Raw genomic sequence first — 25,764 nt, 5'->3', positions numbered from 1 at the left:
ACACTTTTACTCTGAAGCCTTCTTTGAATCGATTTATTTTTTTGATTTTGATTTGAAATAGAGCGATTTATCGAATATGAGTCTTTTTTAATGATTGTCAAGCATAGCACACGGTATCGCCTTTTGAGTAGTCTCAAGACATCTCTTGGTTAATCGATTTACTTGTTTCGATTATTTTAATCGATTGTTTATGCTTACACATCTCTACTTTATTGAAGGAAAATTGTTGGTTCAAGAAAATGAACGGAGTAGGAAATGTTGATGTCCAAAGGACTTAATATCTCAAGGAACTTGATCCTTTGCTTTTTGAACAACAAACAACCGGAGGGTCTTTTGAAGGCTTATTAGTATTATGGCAGTGTCTTGAGTGAGAGGTCTCGGATTCGGTGCGTGGGAGACTCAATTTAGAACGATGGAATGAGCTGATTAAGACTATAGACATACTATAATAAGTATACTTATCTATACTGACTGACTGACTGACTGACTGACTGACTGACATAGTGATCTATCAACGCACAGCCCAAACCACTGGACGGATCGGGCTGAAATTTGGCATGCCGGTAGATGTTATGACGTAGGCATCCTATAAGAAAGGATTTTACGAAACTCCACCCCTAAGGGGGTAAAACGGGATCCACGCGTACGAAGTCGCGGGCGGCCGCTAGTACAATTTATGACTTTTCTTCATTATGTAATGCTCTTAAAATTTTTTTCGACTAAGCACCCATCTCGGTTTCGCGCGCGGGTGCTATGTAGGTATATGTATTATACTTCTTGTTGAGAACGTTCTTGTTGCTTGTTCCACGGAGGTCGGAGACATCCCGTTTTTTGCAGGAACTGTTTTTTGTAAGATCCCTTTTAGTAGTGTATGGTTCACACGAACATCCCGTTTGCAGTGTCCCGCAAAAAACCGTTCGAATTTGTAATTCGAATTTCAAACAGGACAGTGCTGCATTACTGGTTCCCGCAAAGCTGGATTTCCGAACAAACCCTAATTGTTTACTGAAAAATCGTCCTATTTATCTTATAATAAATATCTGTCTATATTTATAAAAGCGAAAGTTCACTGACTGACTGACTCACTCACTCATCACGAAATCTCAGAAACTACAAGTGCTAGAAGTCTCACATTTTGCATGGGGGTTCCTTTTAAAACGTAGGTGCTCACTAAGACGGGATTTTGCAAAATTCAACTCCTAAAGGGGTAAAACGGGATCCACGCGTACGAAGTCGCGGGCGGCTGCTAGCTACCAACCGATCAACATGGAAATCATTGGGGGAGGCCTATGTTCAGCAGTGGACGTCCTATGGCTGAAATGATGATGATGTTGCTAACTTTAATGTCTGTACGTCTGTTTTTCCTTCATTGCTTTAATTAGGCTTGATTACACAAACGGAAGGATTAAATAATTTAGCAAGAGAAATTAAGGGTGAAGCTAATTTTGTACACAAAGTGTTGTAAAAGACTTGAGCTCTTTACTCTTTAGAGATTATCTCGAGAGTCATGAGTCTTTTGAGTCTTCTAATGTTGATTGTCAATTCGTCACGAAAAAAGCATGTATAAATTCGTCACACTTTTATTATTTTGTATCAAATTATTTTGGAGTATTGTACAATAAACTCACTTGATTATGACTGTGAATTTACTTTCAATGTCTATGGGTGACGGTAATCACTTACCATCAGGTGATCCGTCTGCTCGTTTGCCTCATGTCACATAAAAAAAAATGTATGGAATGTACAAAAGTGTGACGAATCGAAAGTCCGAGTCTGCAGCATAAAATTATTTATCTTGATTTCAGCTAATGCTTTCTTTTGAAAAGACTCAGTCACGAATTTCCCTAGACATGATTCAAGTATTTTTTAAGACTCAAAGACTTGAGCTGGACTCGGAATCGTGTCTTTAAAAAGAACTTAACAGACCTCAGTTTTTATGCAGCTACAATACAACAGGCAGGTATTTTACTGCAATTACACCTAATGTTTAACCGATCTGGTGAATGTCGCGGGAGGTGCCTGGATGCGAGCGGTGCAGGACCAGTCTTTGTGGAAATCCTTGGGGGAGGCCTTTGTCCAGCAGTGGACGTCTTTCGGCTGAAACGACAATGACGACGACACCTAATGTTAAATGAGACGCAGTCTTGGGTAGTACACTATAACTTTTTAGTACTTAATCTGTCTGTGGTGGTACACGCCTGCCCAGTGAATGCCTACTCACTCTCCCCTTGAAGAATAAATATCTTAAGACTTAAAGACTCAAGTCTTTAACAACACTATGATAGTCAGTACACAGCATTTCTCTTTGGGACTGCTTAATAATTCACTGGATGTTAACAACATCAGATCATTTAATTAATGCTTAATGGGAAAACCCTTGGTAATATAATTTTAGAGATTTATGTAACGAAAAAGATTCGAGCAAGGTCAGGATATTCGAGTCTGTAATCGGTTAGATTATTATGTATTTATGACTCCGAAAACCTATGGCCAGTGTGAGAAGTATAGCCTAAATCCTCCATTTCCCTCTGTTGAATTGAGAGGGTCGTGCTCTAGCAGTAGAAACTGAACAATAATACCAATGAAAACATCTTGCAATCTAAATTGTTTTTGTCTTGAAAAAATAAATAATTAACAACAGATTCCTTCCTTTCAACCAAAAGATCAAAGGGGAAAGAATCCCTGGGAAATTTGCTACATAGACTGCCTGTATCCAGTCCAGGTGCTTCCCTGACCTTCACCAGATCGTCGGCCCATTGAGTGGAAGTGAGCCCGCCCACAAAACTTTTCTTGAACTGCTACTGGCTGCATTGTGACTCTTCGGGACAATAAAATCAATCAAAATCCTGTCGAGTAAACGTGTGTGACATGATGGGATGTTTTTCCCAATAAGTAACAGGGTTACTCGTTTAGGTGTGACTCGTTGGGAAGTTCTGAACTCGTTCAGCCTTTAGTTAGCTATGTCGGTTATTTTAGGGATCTCATTTCTGAAACTTAGACCATAGCATGTTTCATCGCCATTTGGGTGGTTTTAAATGTTCTTATTAAAAGATTCTATAGTAGTATATGGAACCAAGTCTCAGTTTCGTATGTCATCTCTGGCACACATTGCTCAAAGAATTTATAGTCTATAGACACTGCAACCATCAACACAAATTATATTTTATTCCAAGTCCAAATATTAGAAAACTAACTATGTTTTACAGTTATATAATACGAAGATTAAGATGGCCCAATCTCTACCGATTCCAAAAATACCCTGGAAACAGTTGTCCCCATTTAATTCCCCTGGCAACCCTCAATAAACTCCTCGCTTGACCCCGCTGTTTACTTAAGGAAAGTACGGCGGGTAATTGAAACAGATGACCTGGTAACATTGGAAGACACTAATACTCATTTGTAGGGACTGGCACAACAAGATATACACTGGTATCTTAATGGGGTTGAAATAGGGTTGATTTTAAGACAGAAATCTGGTATATCAGTGTTGGGTTGTGGCTTTAAATCTTCTAAGTGAAGGTTAAATATAGAACGATCGATTTACTAGTGACTGGAGTAAAATAGGGAAAAACCTTTTTGTTTTTAGGAACTAAGCCCATAAAACTATTAGAATGTTTGTAAAGGCAGAATGGATGTTTGTTACTAGAAACAGCTTATTTTTTTTGTAATCTGTGGCCAATGGGCCGCTGTCCAGTGTCAGGTTTACGAATGACAGATTATATTCGGGCGGAAACGTCAAATTTGCGCGCGCTTATTTTTATTATGGCTTAATATTTTGTTTTGAATTAAATGTTAAATATTTATTTATTTATTTACAACGACAACAACACTACACTGTCATCATGTAAGTGCAAATAAAATATCCAGTGATTAATTATTATGAAATTAAATCTATCACCTTTTCTATTAGTTAAGCTTTTCTATTTTTATTTACTAAATGATTGCCAAATCCCCACTTCCCAACTTCTAATCGAGTTTATTAATACCACCGGCTAAGCCGATCTTACCTGAGTTGGTGTGTTTTAAATATTAAATTGAAGAATAATAAACTAAATGGAATATTCCAGAACTTCGTTTCTCAAACAATTGGCTCTGTGCACGATTACAGCGCCAACTAGCGTCCACAACTTTGTGGGCTCTGTCACATTGACATTTAGGTCGTATATTTGTGAAAAAATATCGAAATGAAAAAATTACAAATATTTTCGACTAATAAATTATTGTGATACCACGATTTGGGTGGAAAAAAGGTTTTGAAATCATTTTGGTCATTCAGATCAAATGAGTTAAGTCCAAAAAGTGTGTTTAATTTTGATTGTGTCAGGGTTTGTTTACATCATTTATAGTTGTAGTTTTACAGTAAAACAAAAAGAAAAAGCTACTTTAACGGTTTCATTGTATAACAGTAAATATATTTAAATGTTCCTGTATCGCTAGTAATAAATTAAATATCGTTTTCAGATCGAAATGAGTATTGTTTTGAAGACCGGGTTTGTGAGTGTTACAATATCAAATTCCAACCACAAACCGTATTTAAAGGAAAGTTATTGGTATTGGCTGGAAAAGTCCGAGATGTAGAAGAATTAAGAACAAAACAAGAGCAGAGTTCAATAATTCACGCTCTCATCATAAGGCAAACATCTGTGGACAACAACTACTGTGACTCATTTTTGTACTACCACGTTGTACAGTCTAGTTATTTCCAAATTGTAAACGGCTATTAAACCAGCCCCATCGAAATACAGTCCACTCTTTTATTTAAGTTCCCAGTAGGACCCTTTTCATGCGATTAATTAATGATATTAAAATGTATTATGTAGAATCGCTTTGCCATTGACCGATACATCTGATGACAGAGCTTACATTATTTCTACTTTTGACCACCATGAGCGCTGCGATAGATTATGTTACCCCCACCTAGTACTTCGCACCCAGCGAATAGCTCATCCGTTATTCATTAGACAAGTTTAAAGTAATCCGAAAGAAAATATGGGCTGCACGCAAAAATTTTTAACATGGTTTCTTTTTTAATTAGCTTTCACAGGATACCAGCTTTATATTCTAGGTTTTTACCGGTTTTGTAGGGTCCCGGGTTCGATTCTCGGCCGGGCAGAAATTGAAATGATTAATTTTAATTTCTGTGACGGGTCTGGGTCTCTGGGTGTTACTATGTACCTATAATAAGTATGTATTTACAAAAGAGTATTCAAGTATGTTTATATCCGTTGTCTAGTACCCATAGTACAAGCTTTGCTTAGTTTGGGACTAGAAGCGTAGGTAGTGTAAAATGTCCAAGGATATATTTATTTATATTTTCTTCTTTCTTTCTTTTTTTTGCCCGTGGCTTCGCACGCGTGAATTTTGGTCTGTCACAGAAATATTTTATCATGTACGTACGTATCCCTTTTCAAAATCCGGGATAAAAACTATCCTTTGGTTTCCTTGAGTCCCAAACTATCTCTAGTGTGAAGTCCTTTAAACGCTGAGTTACATTCGCATTGTTTTAAGTTTATCATTGTATTGATTGCAATGTATATGTTACAGGAAATGTATGAATTCTAGGAATTGTATACTATTCCTAGGAAATGTATACAATTCCGAAGCTATTTAGGAAATGTATAAAATATTGCTAAAGAGATTTTTTAATACGCACATATCCTAGGAAATGTATACTTTTCCTAGGAATTTTATAGAATTCCAATATTGTATTAGGAAATGTATAAAACTAATCGGCACAAGCGCGGTCTCGTGATCGGGTGCCCCTCAGTACGCCTAAAATTTCATTTAGCCAAACCACATTGGCTGATAGGTACTTTTAACTCACAAATTATTGTTTAGCCTGACAGTTGTTTTCGCACTATTATACTTTGGCCGATTAAATATAAAATATTTGCTCGAATTTATTGGCATACCTTTCTTTCGGCATCACGCATATTACGCTGAAGTATTGGAAATCCCTAATTGGAACATCTCTTTTATTAAACTACTAGCGGCCGCCCGCGACTTCGTGCGCGTGGATGTCGTTTAACCCCCCCTTCATCTATCTTACGCGGTTCAGATTTTTTCATACAAATGTTTTTTCCCGCTAACTCCCGTTCCCGTGAGAATTTTGCAATATCCTGTTGTAACTAAGCTTTAAGTTTACTAAGGTACCTGCATGCCAAATTTCAAGAGTCTATCTTACGCGGTTTAGATTTTTTCATACAAATGTTTTTTCCCGCTTACTCCCGTTCCCGTGGGAATTTTGCAATATCCTGTTGCAAATAAGCTTTAAGTTTATTAAGGTACCTGCATGCCAAATTTCAAGAGTCTATCTTACGCGGTTTAGATTTTTTCATACAAATGTTTTTTCCCACTAACTCCCGTTTACATGGGAATTTTGCAATATCCTGTTGTAACTAAGCTTTAAGTTTACTAAGGTACCTACATGCCAAATTTCAAGCGTCTAACTTAAGCGGTTTAGATTTTTCGTACAAAAGGATTTTCCCGCTAATTCCCGTTCCCGTGGGAATTCCTAAGTATCCTATAACCTGCCCAGAAGTATGAAGAATAATTGTACCAAGTTTCGTTAAAATCCGTCAAGTGGTTTTTGTTTCTATAAGGAACATACAGACAGACAGACAGACAGACAGACAAAAATTTTACTGATTGCATTTTTGTCATCAGTATCGATCACTAATCACCCCCTGATAGTTATTTTGAAAATATATTTCATGTACAGAATTGACCTCTCTACAGATTTATTATAAGTATAGATTATTGGCATGAAGGTTTTAGTACTCCTGTAGCTGGATAACAAAGTCTCGGTTAGGTTAGGTTAGACTTGCGACCTTACACATACACAGCAGCCGCGGCGCGGTAGCGCCATTTAAGTTTCGGAGAACAAAAATGGGCGTAATAAAAATAATTTTGTGTAAAAAAAAATATCTTAATTACATTTCCGATTGCTGTTTAGGAAATGTGTAATTTTCCTAGGAAATGTGTATAATATAATTTACATCACACATTTCCGGGTGATTTTAGGACTTATACACAGTTCCTAGGAATTGTATACAATGACGGATTTCATACATTTCCTGTGACATATATAAAAGAAAGTCGTGTTAGTTACTCCACTTATAACTCAAGAACGGCTGAACCGATTTAGCTGAAAATTGTCAGGGAGGTAGTTTAGAGCCAGGAGAAGGACATAGGATACTTTTTATCCCGTTCGAAATATAAAAAAAAAAGTCTGCTTATTTATTGCCATTAAGGCGGATCAAAGTTCGCCGGGTCAGCTAGTAATGGATAGATTGATAGATTCGCCAGCTCATTAGTTTTTTTTGTTAAAATTGGAACTAAGTATATAAAGTGCATAATGTGCTTGATGCGCTGTCGTCCGTTCAAAGCTATGACGTCATCTACCCTCATCTGAACTGTATGATAAGTAGATAAGGGGAACCCCCGGAGTTATCACGAAGGAAACTTTCTCAAAGGGCGAGTTAGTACTATTGCTAGCACATCAAGTTCGCAAAACGTCTGCAATTGATTTTGAATCTTATTCCAGAGTGATAAAGTGTAAAATCTAAATTACACTGGCGAATTTCTTCGTTTTGTGATAAATTTATGTCGAATAAATCATTTCCAAAGGTTTAGTTCGACCATAGATTAGCCCTCTTTTATCTATGGTTTGGCTGAGAATACAAAGGCTTTTGTTATACGTACAGTGTGTACGTACAGCATAAAATACATAATATTTATTATTATTTGTCAAGAAAAATTCACGCGCATTTGATGCGTACTTGAAAAGCAGGCTGACAATAGTGACTGAGTTTCTAGCGCTGCTTCTTCTCAGCACTGGCCCATTTATTGTCCCGAAGCAGTGGTAGGGTTAATACTAGGACGTGTAAAAGTGCTTTTTAAAAGCCTATTTGCAAAAATAAATGAATTTTATGTGTATTCATTTTGTGACGAATTTACTTTCATTGGAAAAAAAATGTGACGAAATTGTGACCAATTTAAAATAAGTAGTCAGCGTCAAATAGGTACAGTCAGCTTCAAATAGTTCGTGACACCCAAAGTAGCCAAAAAGTTCGCAACACGTCTTTGTCACAATTTTCGTTGTGTTGTCAACTTTTTGTTTTGGTCACTTTGGACGTCACTATTTGACGCTGACTGTACGTAGAGCTTCATAAAAAATCTATAGCTTTGAAATGCTTGTTCAATATTCAGAGTTTAATTTAGTAGAGCCGTAGGCAATACGGCTGTATGCAATATCAACGGAACACAATGGAAAAATGCTTAGAAGGAGTCCTATTTTGCTATTTTGTAACACTCTTCTTTTTCTTCTAGTCGTGTCGACACTAGGGCATGCAATTCGGATATCCGGATATCCGTATTATTCGGATATTCGCCAAATTTATTATTCGAATAGCATCTATATAATTATTCGGTTTTTTCGAACAATACGAATACGCCTTTCCTATTAAAAACTTGTAAAAATATCTGACCTCTAACTACTTAAGCAATATTATTAATGTAAAATATAAGAAGAAAACGAGTTTATGTGTGCGTGTACCTGGCCTGCACAATCCCCTGACTTAAATCCTATTGAGCATGCCTGGGATAATATGCTTCAGAGAAGAGCTCTTAGGAATTTCCCTGAAGATATGGTGCATGAAAACCAGCTTTTCTTACATCTTAGCAGGACTTGGGACAGTATCCCACAACAGGATATTGACACCCTTGTTTTGAGTATGCAGAACCGCTGCAGATGTGTCAGGCTCAGGAGAGTCTTACTATAGGTGGATCCAAGGATTATTAATTTTAAGTTTTCAACAATTTTTATTAAAAAAAATAGTTGTTTTGTTTGGGTTTTGTTGTTTCAAAAATAAAGATATGATTTGTCTGAGTTTTTCCTCAAGTTTTTTTTTATTTACTTTGGGAGAAATACAAAGACAGCGCTTTGAAGATGTAAGAGCACAGGCGACGAAGACGTTTAAGGAACAGTAAATAACAAAAATTAATGAATCTTTGCAAGGTGCTGCTGAGGTATCAAGTCAACCAAAAATTTGCCCGATAACGATGACTTGGAAACGTCTGTTAGGGTGGAGATGGCGTTATTAGATCAAGGCGGTCCAAAAAGCATTCACCTACAGCGTTTATGATTTTCTACTTATAATTCCACCTACGAGTGTCGAAGCTGAACATGTTTTTCCAGCTAATAGTTTCTTTTGTGGTGAACAGTCTCGGAGATATAACATCTCCCTGCCTAACGCCTCGCTGCAGAGGAATCGCCTTCGTGCTCTGCTCCTGTACTCGGACCGACATGGTGGCATTTTTGTACAAGCACTTCAGCACCTCGATATACCGATAGTCAATACGGCACCGCTGGAGAGACTGTAGCACTGCCCAAGTCTCGATCGAATCGAAGGCCTTCTCATAGTCCACGAACGCCAAGCATAGTGGCAAGTTATACTCTTTAGTCTTCTGATTTATATTAACTGACTGATTAGCCCGACGGATTAGCAAGCTGAAGTGGCAATGGGCAGGGCACTGACGGCCGATGCGGCACCAAGGTTCTGGAATGGAGACCGCGTACCGGAAAACGCAGCGTGGGACGTCCACCTACAAGGTGGACCGACAACATCATAAAGGTAGCAGGAAGGCGCTGGACGCAGGCCGCTACAAACCGGGTAACATGGAAAGCATTGGGGGAGGCCTATGTTCAGCAGTGAACGTCCTATGGCTGAGATGATGTAATCATTTGAGATGTTCAATGAATGATACGTTAGGATGCTCTCAATTTCTTACGTTCCTATTTTCTAAACACAAGAAAGTATTTTTTTTTCTTTTTTTTTTCAACTAGTTATAAAAGTAAGATGATGGTAATAAGCAAAAATTTATCCTTATTAAAATGATTATATTATAGACAAAAACGTGTTTATTTTAATTTACATTATATTGAAAAAGCAGTATTCGAAAAAATCGTTTTATCCGAAGTATTCGAATACCATAAATTTTAGTATTCGAAATATTCGAATACCAATATCGAACGAATAATGCATGCCCTAGTCGACACCAAACCTACACAGTGTCAGCCCAAAACTCCGCCACAAGAGTGTCGTTGTCAGTAGCCTTCATTAAATATTTTGCGTGCAGTTGTTTGGCACGCAGGGCACGACATGGTGAGCTTCGTCGACTGGGGAACAAGACCACTCTTGCACTCCAAGTTTGAGCCATCCAAGAATCCCCACCTGAACAGAATGTGCTTACTACGGCCGACCATGATGCAATAAACATTTATGACTATGACCTGCGTTCGTCCGTATCACTGTACCACCGAGCTGGTAAAGGTTGCGGAAAGCGAGTGGTTATGGGCATTCCATGACCGGTCGTTTTAGAAATCCTTGGCAAAAACGTTTATCCAGCAAGTCTTTCGGGTGAAAGGGATACGAAAAATGGGGGCAAGTAGTTTGCACTTTCTATCGATAATGTGACGCTCGAAGTTGTTAAGGAGAAGTCGCTAGAAGACAATAGCTCAACCAGTGCTTCTTACCAGTGACGATCGCACTCTTCCAAGCTTAAGGCCTTCAAGGATCTTTTAGGCAACCTTGCTCCACCCAAGATCTTCCTCTTCTCAGGATGATGAGGTTGTTATCAACAGCAAGCAAAAAATACTTATGCGGCTGAATCCTGGCAACTTGGAACATGAGAGTCAAGTTGGTCTTCCGACTACAAGACTATGGATATTGGGTTAAATTCTAAAATCCTCATTCGATAAAAAAAACGGGACTATTCCCACCTCTCGTTCCCATCGCTGCAACTCCTGTGTAGCCAGGATCTACAGCTTGACCGCCAATAAAAACCCAACCTGTGAAGGTCAAGTTTGTCCCGGGGGAAAGTTAGACTGTCAGGAAAGTATTCGTAAGGATGTACCATCATGATGGCATTAACGATGTCGGAGTGGTTAATACGCTGCGCTCGCACGTCGATAGTCCTCTACTGCTAGACAAAGGCTTCCCCCAAGGATTTCCCGCAACCTTCACCAGATCGTCGGTTCACCTAATGGGAATGGGATTATTCAATAAAAGACAAAAATACAGTTAAGGTGGACTACGTTTTTGATCCGAATAGCTAGTATGATAGCTGTTTATGACTATGACTAATAGTTGAAGTAGTAGCGAAAGGCTCGTTGTAAAATCCGTTACACACAACCATTTTTGTAGAATAAATACCAATTACTAATCCCACGAACCCCTCGTGGTAAGTGAATATACTTGTGTTATGAGTGGATTCACCACAGTAGTCGAGTGGCGGCGGGGATCAAACCCTCGTTCCTTGGATCATGCGTTGGTCAATCAGACACCTTCACCATTCGGCTATCGTCGCTATTCGATAGATAGGAAAGAAGAAGCGGAACCTACCCAATTCACTCCCGTTGTACTGTTGGGGCCTCCTCAAATAAATAGACGAGTGTTTATCTTTCCCAGGCAAATGGAAACAGAATTAAATTCAGGGTTTAATAATAGTCGCGATTTCTCTTTATGGGCACTGTTTTTGATCTAAAACGAGTACGAAATTAGTATCTGGAAAATACAAATAAAGTGTGGGATTTTGCTTCTATCTACTTATTTTAGAAAGTTGTCATCAAAAACCCAAATTTTTAAAACGAATTTCTTATTGTCCTAGAAAAAAAGAGTCAGCTGTCAAAATCTGTAAAATGAAATTTTTGAAAGTTTTGAAATCAATAAATTAATTTAAAATCTAGGTGTCATCATCGTGGGTCCTCTTTGCCATATGTACATAATATATTATTATATGAGTCAGGGAAAATCAGGAGGCCTATGTTCAGCAGTGGTCCTATAGCTGAGATGATGATGATGATGTATTGTAGCTTATAAAATAAGACTCGAACGTTGATGGAGGAGACCTGAAATTATTCTTTGCTTTAAAATACCATCAAAGATGTGAAATACCCGAATATTGATAACGATCTTTGTTGATTTTCCCACGTTTATTGACAGGAGCGCGAAGATGGCGTCGCCCGTTGCTAGGCAACGCCACCCCGGCGGGCGGCCTTGAAACAGCTATTAGCGCGCGAAATTATTATTTACTAGCTCACGCACTTCGTTTGATTTATTTTCAAAATTATTAATTTCATTTCGTCTTGGATAGGCTCCACTATTCCTGCCGTCTCCGCGGTTGGCAGATTAAGCACTGCAAGACATCCACCGAAAACATTGGTCCTTTCGTAGCGTAAAAAAAGGGATGAAAGACCATTCCACCAGCTCGCACTGAGCGTTTCGATGACTCAATGCGAACAGCTAGGGACTGGAATTCGCTGCCTGCTGCTGTCTTTCCCGAAGACTATAAGCCGGGCCTTTTCAAGACGAGAGTGAGCGATTGTGGTCAAATACCTGCCTTGTTATGCATTAAAAAAAGACATTCTAGAAACACTAGAGTAGCACGCACGACTTGCGTGAATACTCAATACTAATAACCTATTATAAACAATCCAAATCCAATACAAATCATAGTAAATTAACTTAATACCGAATTGTATATTAATTTAAATTCAAGTAGGCTAACTTAGGTAGGTATTCGTATTTCTGAACGGAAATTTAATTATTTTCTAGAATTCTGAGCAATCGAATTTTCCCTTCTTTATACTGAGAATCACGCAACAAGTGTCTTTCATTGTTTGTTTATTCCAAGTAGGTACTAAACTGAAACGACTGGTAGACATACAGCTAAACGGAAAGTTAAATCGTCATCAATGATCATCATCATCTCAGCCATAGAACGTCCACTGCTGAACATAGGCCTCCCCCAATGCTTTCCATGTTACCCGGTTGGTAGCGGCCTGCGTCCAGCCCTCTCCTGCTACCTTTATGATGTCGTCGGTCCACCTTGTTGGTGGACGTCCCACGCTGCGTTTTCCGGAACGCGGCCTCCACTCCAGAACCTTGCTGCCCCATCGGCCGTCAGTTCTGCGTACTATGTGCCCTGCCCATTGCCACTTGAGCTATTAAATTATATTAAATAGTGGACAACTGAATTTGCGATTGCGACAAAAAATAATATACCTAATACCTATTTAATAATGATTGTGTCAAAAAGACGTTTCGTCACTCTTTTGCTAGATTTACAACAAATGAAAATTCGTCATGAACTTAAGTTTGCCATGGACCCAATGTGTGACGAATTTATACACAGGTACTTTTTCCTGTGACGAGTTGACACACCTTTCTTACACACATCATTAGGTACGAGTACCTACATATTATATTACTTTGTCAAATGCCACAGTAAGCCTGAGTTGCACCTAGGGCATGCATTATTCGTTCGATATTGGTATTCGAATATTTCGAATACTAAAATTTATGGTATTCGAATACTTCGGATAAAACGATTTTTTCGAATACTGCTTTTTCAATATAATGTAAATTAAAATAAACACGTTTTGTCTATAATATAATCATTTTAATAAGGATAAATTTTTGCTTATTACCATCATCTTACTTTTATAACTAGTTGAAAAAAAACAGAAAAAAAAATACTTTCTTGTGTTTAGAAAATAGGAACGTAAGAAATTGAGAGCATCCTAACGTATCATTCATTGAACATCTCAAATGATTACATCATCTCAGCCATAGGACGTTCACTGCTGAACATAGGCCTCCCCCAATGCTTTCCATGTTACCCGGTTTGTAGCGGCCTGCGTCCAGCGCCTTCCTGCTACCTTTATGATGTTGTCGGTCCACCTTGTAGGTGGACGTCCCACGCTGCGTTTTCCGGTACGCGGTCTCCATTCCAGAACCTTGGTGCCGCATCGGCCGTCAGTGCCCTGCCCATTGCCACTTCAGCTTGCTAATCCGTCGGGCTAATCAGTCAGTTAATATAAATCAGAAGACTAAAGAGTATAACTTGCCACTATGCTTGGCGTTCGTGGACTATGAGAAGGCCTTCGATTCGATCGAGACTTGGGCAGTGCTACAGTCTCTCCAGCGGTGCCGTATTGACTATCGGTATATCGAGGTGCTGAAGTGCTTGTACAAAAATGCCACCATGTCGGTCCGAGTACAGGAGCAGAGCACGAAGGCGATTCCTCTGCAGCGAGGCGTTAGGCAGGGAGATGTTATATCTCCGAGACTGTTCACCACAAAAGAAACTATTAGCTGGAAAAACATGTTCAGCTTCGACACTCGTAGGTGGAATTATAAGTAGAAAATCATAAACGCTGTAGGTGAATGCTTTTTGGACCGCCTTGATCTAATAACGCCATCTCCACCCTAACAGACGTTTCCAAGTCATCGTTATCGGGCAAATTTTTGGTTGACTTGATACCTCAGCAGCACCTTGCAAAGATTCATTAATTTTTGTTATTTACTGTTCCTTAAACGTCTTCGTCGCCTGTGCTCTTACATCTTCAAAGCGCTGTCTTTGTATTTCTCCCAAAGTAAATAAAAAAAAACTTGAGGAAAAACTCAGACAAATCATATCTTTATTTTTGAAACAACAAAACCCAAACAAAACAACTATTTTTTTTAATAAAAATTGTTGAAAACTTAAAATTAATAATCCTTGGATCCACCTATAGTAAGACTCTCCTGAGCCTGACACATCTGCAGCGGTTCTGCATACTCAAAACAAGGGTGTCAATATCCTGTTGTGGGATACTGTCCCAAGTCCTGCTAAGATGTAAGAAAAGCTGGTTTTCATGCACCATATCTTCAGGGAAATTCCTAAGAGCTCTTCTCTGAAGCATATTATCCCAGGCATGCTCAATAGGATTTAAGTCAGGGGATTGTGCAGGCCAGGTACACGCACACATAAACTCGTTTTCTTCTTATATTTTACATTAATAATATTGCTTAAGTAGTTAGAGGTCAGATATTTTTACAAGTTTTTAATAGGAAAGGCGTATTCGTATTGTTCGAAAAAACCGAATAATTATATAGATGCTATTCGAATAATAAATTTGGCGAATATCCGAATAATACGGATATCCGGATATCCGAATTGCATGCCCTAGTTGCACCACCTAACTTTGACCGTAATTATAACGATAACCGGTGTATTTTGTATGGAGTTTGACAGATTTTTGACGTTTGTCAAAGTTAAAGTAACATGGTGCAACGCAGCCTAAGTTAGTGTGCTTTTACGACGACGTTTAAGGCTTATTCAGACCTAAGCGGTATTCGCTACCGTCTGCGGCAGAGAAAACCCAGTGGGTATGCGGTAATAATACTGTTCAGACCTAAGCCACACCTACGCGGTATTCGCTACCGTCTGCGGCAGAGAAAACGCTCTAGCCGCGGTACTTGATACTAAATACCTGAGCGAAACCCGCGTGGTATGTACCTCTACCCACAGCGGCTGCGAATATCGCTCAGAACGCTCTAGCCGCGATACTTGATACTAAATACCTGAGCGAAACCCGCGTGGTATGTACCTCTACCCACAGCGGCAGCGGATATCGCTCAGAACGCTCTAGCCGCGATACTTGATACTAAATACCTGAGCGAAACCCGCGTGGTATGTATCTCTACCCACAGCGGCAGCGAATATCGCTCAGAACGCTCTAGCCGCGATACTTGATACTAAATACCTGAGCGAAACCCGCGTGGTATGTATCTCTACCCACAGCGGCAGCGAATATCGCTCAGAACGCTCTAGCCGCGATACTTGATACTAAATACCTGAGCGAAACCCGCGTGGTATGTATCTCTACCCACAGCGGCAGCGAATATCGCTCAGAACGCTCTAGCCGCGATACTTGATACTAAATACCTGAGCGAAACCCGCGCGGTATGTACCTCTACCCACAGCGGCAGCGAATATCGCTCAGGTTTGAATAGGCCTTTACAATCACATCAATCAACCGCAAAGTGTTACGTAATAAATTTTAACCGAGTCAAAAAGGAGATTTATAAATTTTCCACTGTGTATTTTTTTAAAGAAGAAAGAACTTCAATCAATCATGATATTTTGTCATAGTACTTTTTCGTGCTATTTTTTGGAGTCGGTCGGTTTTAAGTTTCACTGTTAAAATTTATTTTGATCTCTAAAGGCCTATAAGTAATAGAAAACATTTTATCGATTACTAGCGGCCGCCCGCGACTTCGTACGCGTGGATCCCGTTTTATCCCCTTAGGGGTGGAGTTTCGTAAAATCCTTTCTTAGGCATCCCTACGTCATAACATCTACCTGCCTGCCAAATTTCAGCCCGATCCGTCCAGTGGTTTGGGCTGTACGTTGATAGGTCACTATGTCAGTCAGTCAGTCAGTCACCTTTGAGTTATATATATATTTAGATTTCTATTATCATCTATGACAACAATCGAGGGACATCTTATTTCTAGAGATTAAACTCTCTGATGTTTTTTCTTTACAATTTTAGATCAAATATTGGCGAACTTTGAAAGGTTTACCGGGTTTGATTTCCTATCCCTTTGAAGGGTTTCAAGTTAACAACTTGCTCGCAAATTGAGTAAGGCTTGCACTCCACTATAGCGGAGAGGATATGTGTTTGAAATTTTGAACTAACAGATTTACGAAGCGAACACTTCAGCTTAGCCGTACTAATTCTACCTGTTAATCGTTATTCTTTCTTCCGGAGGACAGGCAACGCCTAATGTGGAGTGTCTAGTTAGTGTATTGTTTGATTTCTGGCAATAAATATTTTCATTTTCATTTTCACAATAAATAATAGATTAATCTACCTCCAATGTCCAAATCTACCTCCAAGTTGAGGGGAGCGGAGATTTGGAAAAAGAAATATATTTGAACATCTCCTTTCCTCTTCACCAAGCCTCTCCGCTTCGGAGAAGTGTTTTGAATAACCAATCAGATTTCATTATTTCCACCTCCTATAGAAAAAAATTGACTCTTCCAATGCTATACGAGAACGGACAAAGTGGAGAAATTTTTAGAATAGCCAATCATATTTCCTGGTTTTCTGAATAATGAAATATGATTGGTTATTCATAAACTTCTCCGCTCCGCTCCGCCTTGATGAAAAGCGGAAATGTGTCATACTTTTATGGAGTCGGAGATGCGAGTCAGTTTGTTCAGCCGAAAGACGTCCACTGCTGGACAAAGCCCTTCCCCAGGGTTTTCTACAAAGATCGGTCCTAGACCGCCCGCATTCAGGCACCTCCAGATTTTAGTCAGTAGTATTCACTAAATCTTCCTGCATGCAGTTGTTTAGCACGGTAAGCACGACAACATCATTCTGCTTCGTCATCCTGGTCATCATCGTCATCATCATTTCAGCCATATAGGACGTCCACTGCTGAACATAGGCCTCCCCCAATGCTTTCCACCTTGATCGATTGGTAGCGGCCTGCGTCCAGCGCTTCCCTGCTACCTTTACGATGTCGTCGTCCTGCTATTAGTAATTAAATTAATAAAAATCTCCGCTCTCCGCTTCGGTGGAGTCCGGGCCTAATCCCGTGCTATTTTTAGTGTAGGTAGAATCAAGACTGAAGTTTATTGATTTTGAAGGTGTGTCCTCCGATACATCGATGTTTATACTCTTTGAAATTTTCTACGGCGTTGATTTTGTTTGAATTTGACAAACAAAATAAGTAGGTACTTGTGAATTTAATTGAGTGGTTCGAGTAAAAAGGTCTTCTATCGAGGGTTTGGCGCCCGTATTCAAAAACGATACTTGTTTAAGTGAAGCAGCAAATCGAACACACAGCGTTGAATAGAGCTCTGTGATTGGTTCATGTGTCACCCTGTGCGTCCATGCGCACTGTGAGACCTCATTGTAATTTTTATGAATACGCTCGTGAATCACACTGAAAGCATGCATACATAGCTAGGCTGTAAGGGTCAAAGTTTTAAAAAATGTCTTATTTTTATGGACTAACAGTGCTTACAAATCGTCAAATATTTCAGGAAAAAGAAAACTTCGTTTTGATTTTATGGAGCCTTTAAAATGTCTCATACTCTTTTTGCCCTACCAGCGCTTCGAGACCAACATTTGGCAAGTGCTGAGAAGAAGCGCCGCAACCGCAACAAACTCAGTCACCACTGTGGTGTAGACTATATTTCTTTATGTGGCCAATACGAGTACATGATCTCATAACTGATCGGATTTCAGTGGCATAAAGTAGGCCATAATAGAACCACAGAGTCTATTAACTAACTAACTACTATAAAATGTTCGTTCGTTTCAGCCAAATGACGTTCACTATTGGACAAAGGCCTCCCCCAAGGTTTTCCACAATTAATTTATTGCCCTGCGCTGCCCGCATCCAGGTTCTTCCAGCGACTTTCATCAGATCGTCGGTCCAACTAGTGGAGGGCCTGCCCACGATACGTCGTCCGGCCCATGGCCCGTATAAAAAAAAAACTATTACAATAAAATGTTATACCCAAGAACGTTTTGGAGAGACTTATTTTACCGAGTTTCGTACGCTGCTTCTTCTCAGCATTTATTGTGCCGAAGAAGCAGGTTTAAAGTTAAACTGGGATCAAAAGCTTTTATAAAGACATACTTTAACCCTTAACCAGGGTCAAAAAAAGTCATTGGTTTTCAACCGTATCTTCATAGCATAAAGTTCAAATTGATGTGGGCTCTGTTGATACCAGAGACTGGTTAAGGGTTTAATGAGGATTTTGAAGTACTATTGTTAATAAAGCCTATCTTAAATGACAGAGGGTACACGGCCATTGGATATGCAGATGACATCACCATACTGTTAAACGGAGGGGCAGAAAACGTGCTATGTGAAATAATGCGTTCAGCCCTAAACATTGTTGAAAACTGGTGCAACGACCACCAGCTGTCAGTAAACCCAAACAAAACTGAACTAATCCTTTTCACTAACAAAAGGAAACTACTAGAGCTCCAGCTACCAGAACTCTTTAAAACAAAACTCTCCCTCTCAACACAAGTGAAGTATCTGGGCATCACCTTTGACCACAAATTGAACTGGGCGAGTCACATTGAAAACAAGACAAAGAAGGCCTGTATAGCATTTTATCAGTGTAAAAGACTCATTGGTAGCAGATGGGGTCTAAACCCTAAGATAACACTTTGGCTCTACACATCAGTTATCAGGCCCTCTATCACTTATGGATCAGTTGTCTGGTGGCCCAGAACAAAACTATCCACAGTAAGATCAAAACTCCAAAGCCTGCAACGTCTAGCAAGCATAGCGGCCACTGGTTGCATGAGAACCACACCATCGGCATCACTTGAGTACCTTCTGAATCTTAGACCCTTAGATCTCATCATTCAGGAGGAAGCGCAAGCAGCCGCTCTAAGACTCAAAGGAAACGGCCTATGGAAGCAAAACAAGGAGACAGGACACTCTGCGATCCTGCAGAAAACCATAAAAGAAATACCTCTCACTGAGGCACCCATCGACAGGATACCCTGTGAACACATTTTCGACCGAAGATTAATATCCAACTTACAGCGGAGACGCGAGATTACTCTGGAATCAATGAAGTTAGGATATACACGGACGGCTCCAAAACTCAAACGGGTACAGGAGCTGGTGTCTTCTCGAATGATCTTAATATAAGAATATCAACAACATTAGATAAACACAATACAATTTTCCAAGCAGAATGCATTGGAATTACCAAAGCAGCACAGGCGGTAACAGCCAGAGACATCCGAGGTCTAAACATAAGAATTATCTCGGATAGTGCATCCGTACTGCAAGCGCTAAAAAGCAACACAATAACAACGGCCCTTATATTGGAATGCCATGAAGCGCTCCAAGACATTGCAGCTGTAAATGGAGTTACCCTGCAATGGATCAAAGGGCACAGTAACTCTTTAGGCAACGACGCAGCGGATGAACTGGCAAAAAGAGGTTCGGACACAACAGTATTTGGCCCGGAACCAATACTGCCGATACCACAAGCACAGATCAGGAACTGGCTGCGTTCCATAACAGAAGAAAAACACCACACAGAATGGAAAAATAGCGAAGGATGCAGGCAAACAAAAGATGCGGTTCCAGACGTATCGAAAAAGTTCTCCCGCAGCCTCATCAGACTAAACAGGGACAACATCCGCAAGGTCTTAAGTGTCATAACCGGACACTGTATGCTAAACAAGCACCTATACAATATAGGTGTCACAGACAGCCCACTATGCAGGGGGTGCATGGAGGCAGAGGAAACACCGCAGCATGTGCTCATGGAGTGCAGTAGCGTGGAAGAACAACGGGCTCAATTTCTTCGATCACCGTCGTCGCTACAGGAAGCCTGCAGCAGCCTGGACGGGCTGCTCGCCTTCTGGGGGGATCTGGGGTGGTTGGAGTAGGAAGATAAACCACAAATCGCGCACAATGGCCCTATCATGAGGCTAAGTGCGGTATTCGATTGCCCTGCAAAACTAACTAACTAACTAAAGCCTATCTCCTTGTTCCAGGACATCGACTATGAAGGCTTCCGGTGGTTTCTGGACACCTTCCTCGAGGTGTCCACTCCTGATGAGCTCACCAGGTCAGTATCAATCAAGATCACTATGTAGTTTTACAAACAGGGTATAAACTATGTTGGGTTTCTGGGGTAATTTATTTCCTTTTTACTTTCCTTTCCTACTTACATCTTCAAAAACTTACTAAACTCTTTCGAAAACCCAACTTTAGAAAACAACACAATATCTACTTACAACTTTCAAAATTAAATCATATTCAGAATATTCTGTATTTTTGATTGATCAAACGCTTGCGCGTTTTAAATGTGTACAGCGCTATCTATAGGCAACATTATGTAATACAGTGTAAGTGCTTATCAATCTGCACGGTTCAAACATATTGTACAACGCCATCTATCGACAACTGGTTTAATTAACTTCTTTGTCATAGCTGCTACCTACTGCTTCCAGGCACCTATTCCTGTCGTTCGTGCGTCGCAATCCGCACGGTTCAAACATATACAACGCCATCTATCGACAACTTGTGTAATTAACTTCTTTGTCATCTGCTCTCCAATGCTTCCAGACATCTATGTCGTTCGTGCGCCGCGATCCGCGGGGTTCAAATATATACAACGCCATCTATTGGCAGTTGTGTAATGAACTTCTTTGCTAACTGCTCCCCAATGCTTCCAGACACCTACTCCTGTAATTCGTGCGCCGCGATCCGCGCGGTTCAAATATAATACAACGCCATCTATTGGCAATATTGGTAATAGAATATATTCTAACTGCTTCCCAATGCTTCCAGACACCTATTCCTGTAATTCGTGCGCCGCGATCCGCGCGGTTCAAACATATTATACAACGCCATCTATCGACAACTTGTTTGATTAACTTCTTTGTCATCTGCTCCACAATGCTTCCAGACACCTATTCCTGTCATTCGTGCGCCGCAATCCGCGCGGTCAAAACATATACAATGCCATCTATTGGCGACATTATGTCACACATTGTAACTGCTCCCCAATGCTTCCAAACACCTATTCCTGTAATTCGTGCGCCGCGATCCGCGCGGTTCAAATATAATACAAAGCCATCTATTGGCGACATTATGTCACACATTGCAACTGCTTTCCAATGCTTCCAAACACCTATTCCTGTAATTCGTGCGCCGCGATCCGCGCGGTTCAAATATATATGTCACCGTAAAATTGTGAATTCCGCCAGATTATAATCTGGCGTAGTTAAATTACAATCTAACCTAACCTAACCCACTGTTAGTTTACAATCTAACGCGTTTTATTATAAACTGACAGAGTTCACAATTTCACGTTGACATATATAATACAACGCCATCTATTGGCAACATTGTGAAATACATTGTAACTGCTCCCCAATGCTTCCAGACACCTTTTCCTTTCGTTCGTGCGCCGCGACCGGCGCCCGGCCCTGCGTGAGATGGCGGCGGCGAGCTCGGCCGCCGCCTGCGCCGCTGTCACGGCTCATGCTGACCATCAGGTAAGACTATATAACATGGCATGTGAATTACAGATCTTAGCAACTAAAGCCCGGTCTGTGGGCACGTAGAATTTTTAATTATATTGCTGTCGCGCTCGCACACTCACTGCGGCCGCCCGTCGCACAGTCGCGACAGCAATTTAATTACGCGCGAGCGATAAGGATGGGTAGCTTAGGGTCTATGGATAAAATTCTACGTGCTTGCAGACCAGACTATAGTTGCTAGTGGTACAATAGCAACGCGACTGCTACGCCAATCACAGCGCCGCGTTCAATTACAGGTGGCGCTAGTTTTCACACTTTTCGTAGTCGAATTGCAATTTGTACACTTAGCAAGTTGTTGCTAAGATTCGTAATGACCCCGCGGGACTATTTTCATCTCTCGTTTCCACTTCTACAACTCCTGTATAACCACGACCGGTCCTATGCTGCCCGCATCCAGGTTCTTCCCGCGACCTTAACCAGATCGTCGGTCTACCTAGTCTGCCCACATCTACATCTTCCGGCCCGTGGTTGCCACTCGAGAACTTTTCTCCTCCAACGGCCATCAGCTCTACTCTACAGGCTATGTGCCCCGCCGACTGCTGATTGAAATTAGGACAAAGCACATTATCTACCCCTAAAATGGATCGTAATCGTATCAACTCGAGACGCTCAGTATTATTTGCATAAAACTCTGAACTGTAAACTCCTCGCCTCGTGTTGATCCATTTCCGGGTTGGTGAGTCCAACTAAAGTGAATGCAGATTCTTGCTAATGTTTTTTGTCATCCTTTCCAGGGCAAGCTGAGCCTGGCCTCCAAGATCCACGGCCTGGCAGAGAGGCTACAGCAGCTGGGCAAAAGCTCTGGGGACTCCGTCGATGGGAGTGACAAGGGATCTAGGAGTAGAACTGGTAAACAATAACACCCTAATTTCATTCCATAGTCCTTTATTAACATCTCTTAGGTCCGTATTATGAAACAACGCCCAAAACTATGTAGATCAATTGCAGTCATAGATTCTGTTTTGTAATAAAATTGATTTAATTATAGAAATTAAATCAAATGCAATGTAGCAGATGGATACAGGTTGCGATTAATGCTCGTGAGTTACTATAAACCAACATCCTGGGGTGGGCACTAGACCATTTTGGGGTGGGTTCAGTTTTCCAGTTCTTGAGTTTCATCCCCTAAGTAAGGGGCCTAAGGGGATGAATTTGGGAAAATCTTTTCTATACGCCTTTCAATGCAATCCGTTCAGTGGCTTCAGCTGTTTTGATAGATCAGAAAGTAACTTGCTGCCTTTTAAACATATTAGATTTGGCCGTCAATTTCTTCAACAGGCAGCGTCCACCCGATGTTCACCGTGACCACCCACCCTTCGTACTCGTCCCACGAGCTGTGCCTGGAGCGGCGCCACGAGACCAGCCCCAGCCACAGCCAGATGTCCAGGAACTCCAGTCGGAAGAGCAGCAACTCGCTGCGCGTCAACCAGTCCACCAAGATCGAAGGTCAGTGAGCAAAGAGGACAACTATAGTCATTTCGGCCAATTTCAATCCGATTCTGAAGGTTTCGAATTAGAAATAAGGAGATCTGTAGGAAGATCAAAGTAACATAGCCCGCAGAATTGCCAAACATAAGTTGCAAATGGACAGGGCACATAGCTCGTAGTACTGATGCAGATGGCCGTTGGGGCAGAAGAGTTCTCGAGTGCCGACCAAGGGGACAATCCGTAAGGACCTAGATTGAGTCCACAGAGGGAGGCCTTGGGGGATGCCTTTGTCTAGAAGACTAGCAGTGATCGTGTTTTAAAACTGAAGATATTCTCAAAGACCGCCAATAGCACGAATCGACAATCTGGTGAGTCTCGAGATGCATCTATAAGTTGGTCACGTAAGACCGGTCGTTGTGAAAATCCTTGGGAGACCCCTTAGTTCAGAATCCAAATAGTACGAACATCTTTCATTAAAGTACACTGGTAAGTATGGATCAAAGACCTTGCTCTTCTAATGAGGGTCGCCTCATCCTCGCACGAGCTGTGCCTGGAGCGGCGCCACGAGACCAGCCCCAGCCACAGCCAGATGTCCAGGAACTCCAGTCGGAAGAGCAGCAACTCGCTGCGCGTCAACCAGTCCACCAAGATCGAAGGTCAGTTGTCAAGAAGACATGGCAAAGGGTACAATGTATTGTCAATGTCATTTCAGCAAATGGAAGTCCAGTGAACCAAGGAGACAGTAGGAGAGAGATGTATTGTCAGTTCAGCCAATGGCAGTGCTCAATATTCGATTAAGGAGCGCCAAATGGTACGTCTTCCTTTATCATCAAATACACACTGGTAAGAATCCTCTCAGGTCATTTAGTCTCCACTGCAGGAGCACGACTAATTTACCAGCAAATCGTGAATTCGCTCATTTTCCAATCGACCTGGCTGGAAGACGTCCTGTAGCTGAAATGATGATGATTAATGAAGAGTATGGACTACACTCACTTCCCACACTGTGACCAGACACGTTTGCATTTTTATTTCATCGAATATCAGTCTACTTCTGGACATTAACTCTTAAGGAGTGCTATGGAGACCGATCTTTTTTTTCATGAAATCGTCACTGGTAAGATATTGTTCTTGCTCTTGAGGTCTACAGAGTGGAGAACACCATCCTATTTGATGGACTGATGACCTTAAGAAGACTACTGGCAATCATCATCATCACCAATATATAATTCTCTCACGAGCTGTGCCCAGGCACACGCCTGTCGTATTTTTTATTTAATCGAATTGCAGTCCACTTCTGGACATTAACTCACTACATGGAGTACCATTGAGAACGTTTTCTATTTCATCACATTTTCATTGGTAATATAATATACGATTGAATATCTTACTGTTAAGATCTAAGCTGGATGCAGGCCGCCACCAACCGGCCTCTGTGGAAATCATTGGGGGAGGCATTATGTTCGCCTGTGGACGTCCTATGGCTGAAATAATGGTGATGATAATGAAGATCAAACCAGTAGAGATACCACTTGATCGACCGACGATCTAAGAAGAAAGCTGGCCATCATTATCATCATCGGGTCATTTAGTTACCCCATGGTCACTGTTCCATTTAATTTATTTCCATGTGAATTTCGATTATGCCATAGAACAGTTCCCATAAAACAATCTCCCATTTTCTTCCAGACTTCAAGCACCTCATGCGTCGTCCGTCCACTATAGAAGTCCACACCGCGCGGGTGTCCCTTAAGGATATCGTCTGCTACCTGTCCCTGCTGGAAGCGGGCAGGCCTGAAGACAAACTAGAATGTAAGTACTTTATCTATCAGCTTTGGAGACATCTTCTGAAGATAATGAATGAAGAAGAAGAATATGCATAATTGGGTAAGTAGTTAACATCTTAAAAAACCCTGCATACTATAGATTTTTTATCGACTATTTATTTTATTTTGTATGAGGAATCGGCCAATCAATACTGTGCGCACTTTCATGCGTTCCTGATTAACAGACTGATCAAACTACAAGTACCTACCTATCTAGGTATATCGGCCGATCTAAAGTTTGTAGTCAGTTGAGGCTCTTCTACACTAATATTATAAAGAGGAAAACTTTGTTTGTTTGTTTGGTTGTAATGAATAGGCTCAAAAACTATTGGATCGTTTTTAAAAATTCTTTCACCATTCGAAAGCTAAAACATTATCCACGAGTAACAAAGGCTATATTTTATTTTGGAAAAAATAGGGATCCGTAAAATATTTGGGTTTTTCGGAGTCCACGCGGGCGAAGCCGCTGGCGGAAAGCTAGTAGGTATCCAATATTGCCAAGATACCTCCTCCGTAAAGATTCCGTTCCATCACTGAAAACCGAGTTAAGTATAATCATCAGTTTGTTGT

The 25,764-nt window shown here is 40.8% G+C and overlaps 1 protein-coding gene across 1 annotated transcript in view; it reads left to right on the top strand.

The window, feature by feature from the left end:
- Positions 1-25,764, top strand: part of LOC135084803 (diacylglycerol kinase 1) — a 91,837-nt gene that overhangs the window by 52,192 nt on the left and 13,881 nt on the right. The window contains exons 4-8 of the mRNA XM_063979542.1: positions 20,387-20,460; positions 21,186-21,197; positions 21,784-21,895; positions 23,913-24,024; positions 25,058-25,180. Coding sequence (XP_063835612.1) covers positions 20,387-20,460; positions 21,186-21,197; positions 21,784-21,895; positions 23,913-24,024; positions 25,058-25,180 — 433 coding nt within the window. The remainder of the gene's footprint in view (positions 1-20,386; positions 20,461-21,185; positions 21,198-21,783; positions 21,896-23,912; positions 24,025-25,057; positions 25,181-25,764) is intronic.

Source organism: Ostrinia nubilalis, chromosome 27, assembly GCF_963855985.1.
Source record: "Ostrinia nubilalis chromosome 27, ilOstNubi1.1, whole genome shotgun sequence".
Classification (NCBI taxonomy): domain Eukaryota; kingdom Metazoa; phylum Arthropoda; class Insecta; order Lepidoptera; family Crambidae; genus Ostrinia; species Ostrinia nubilalis.
This window is presented reverse-complemented; position numbering and strand designations above follow the sequence as displayed.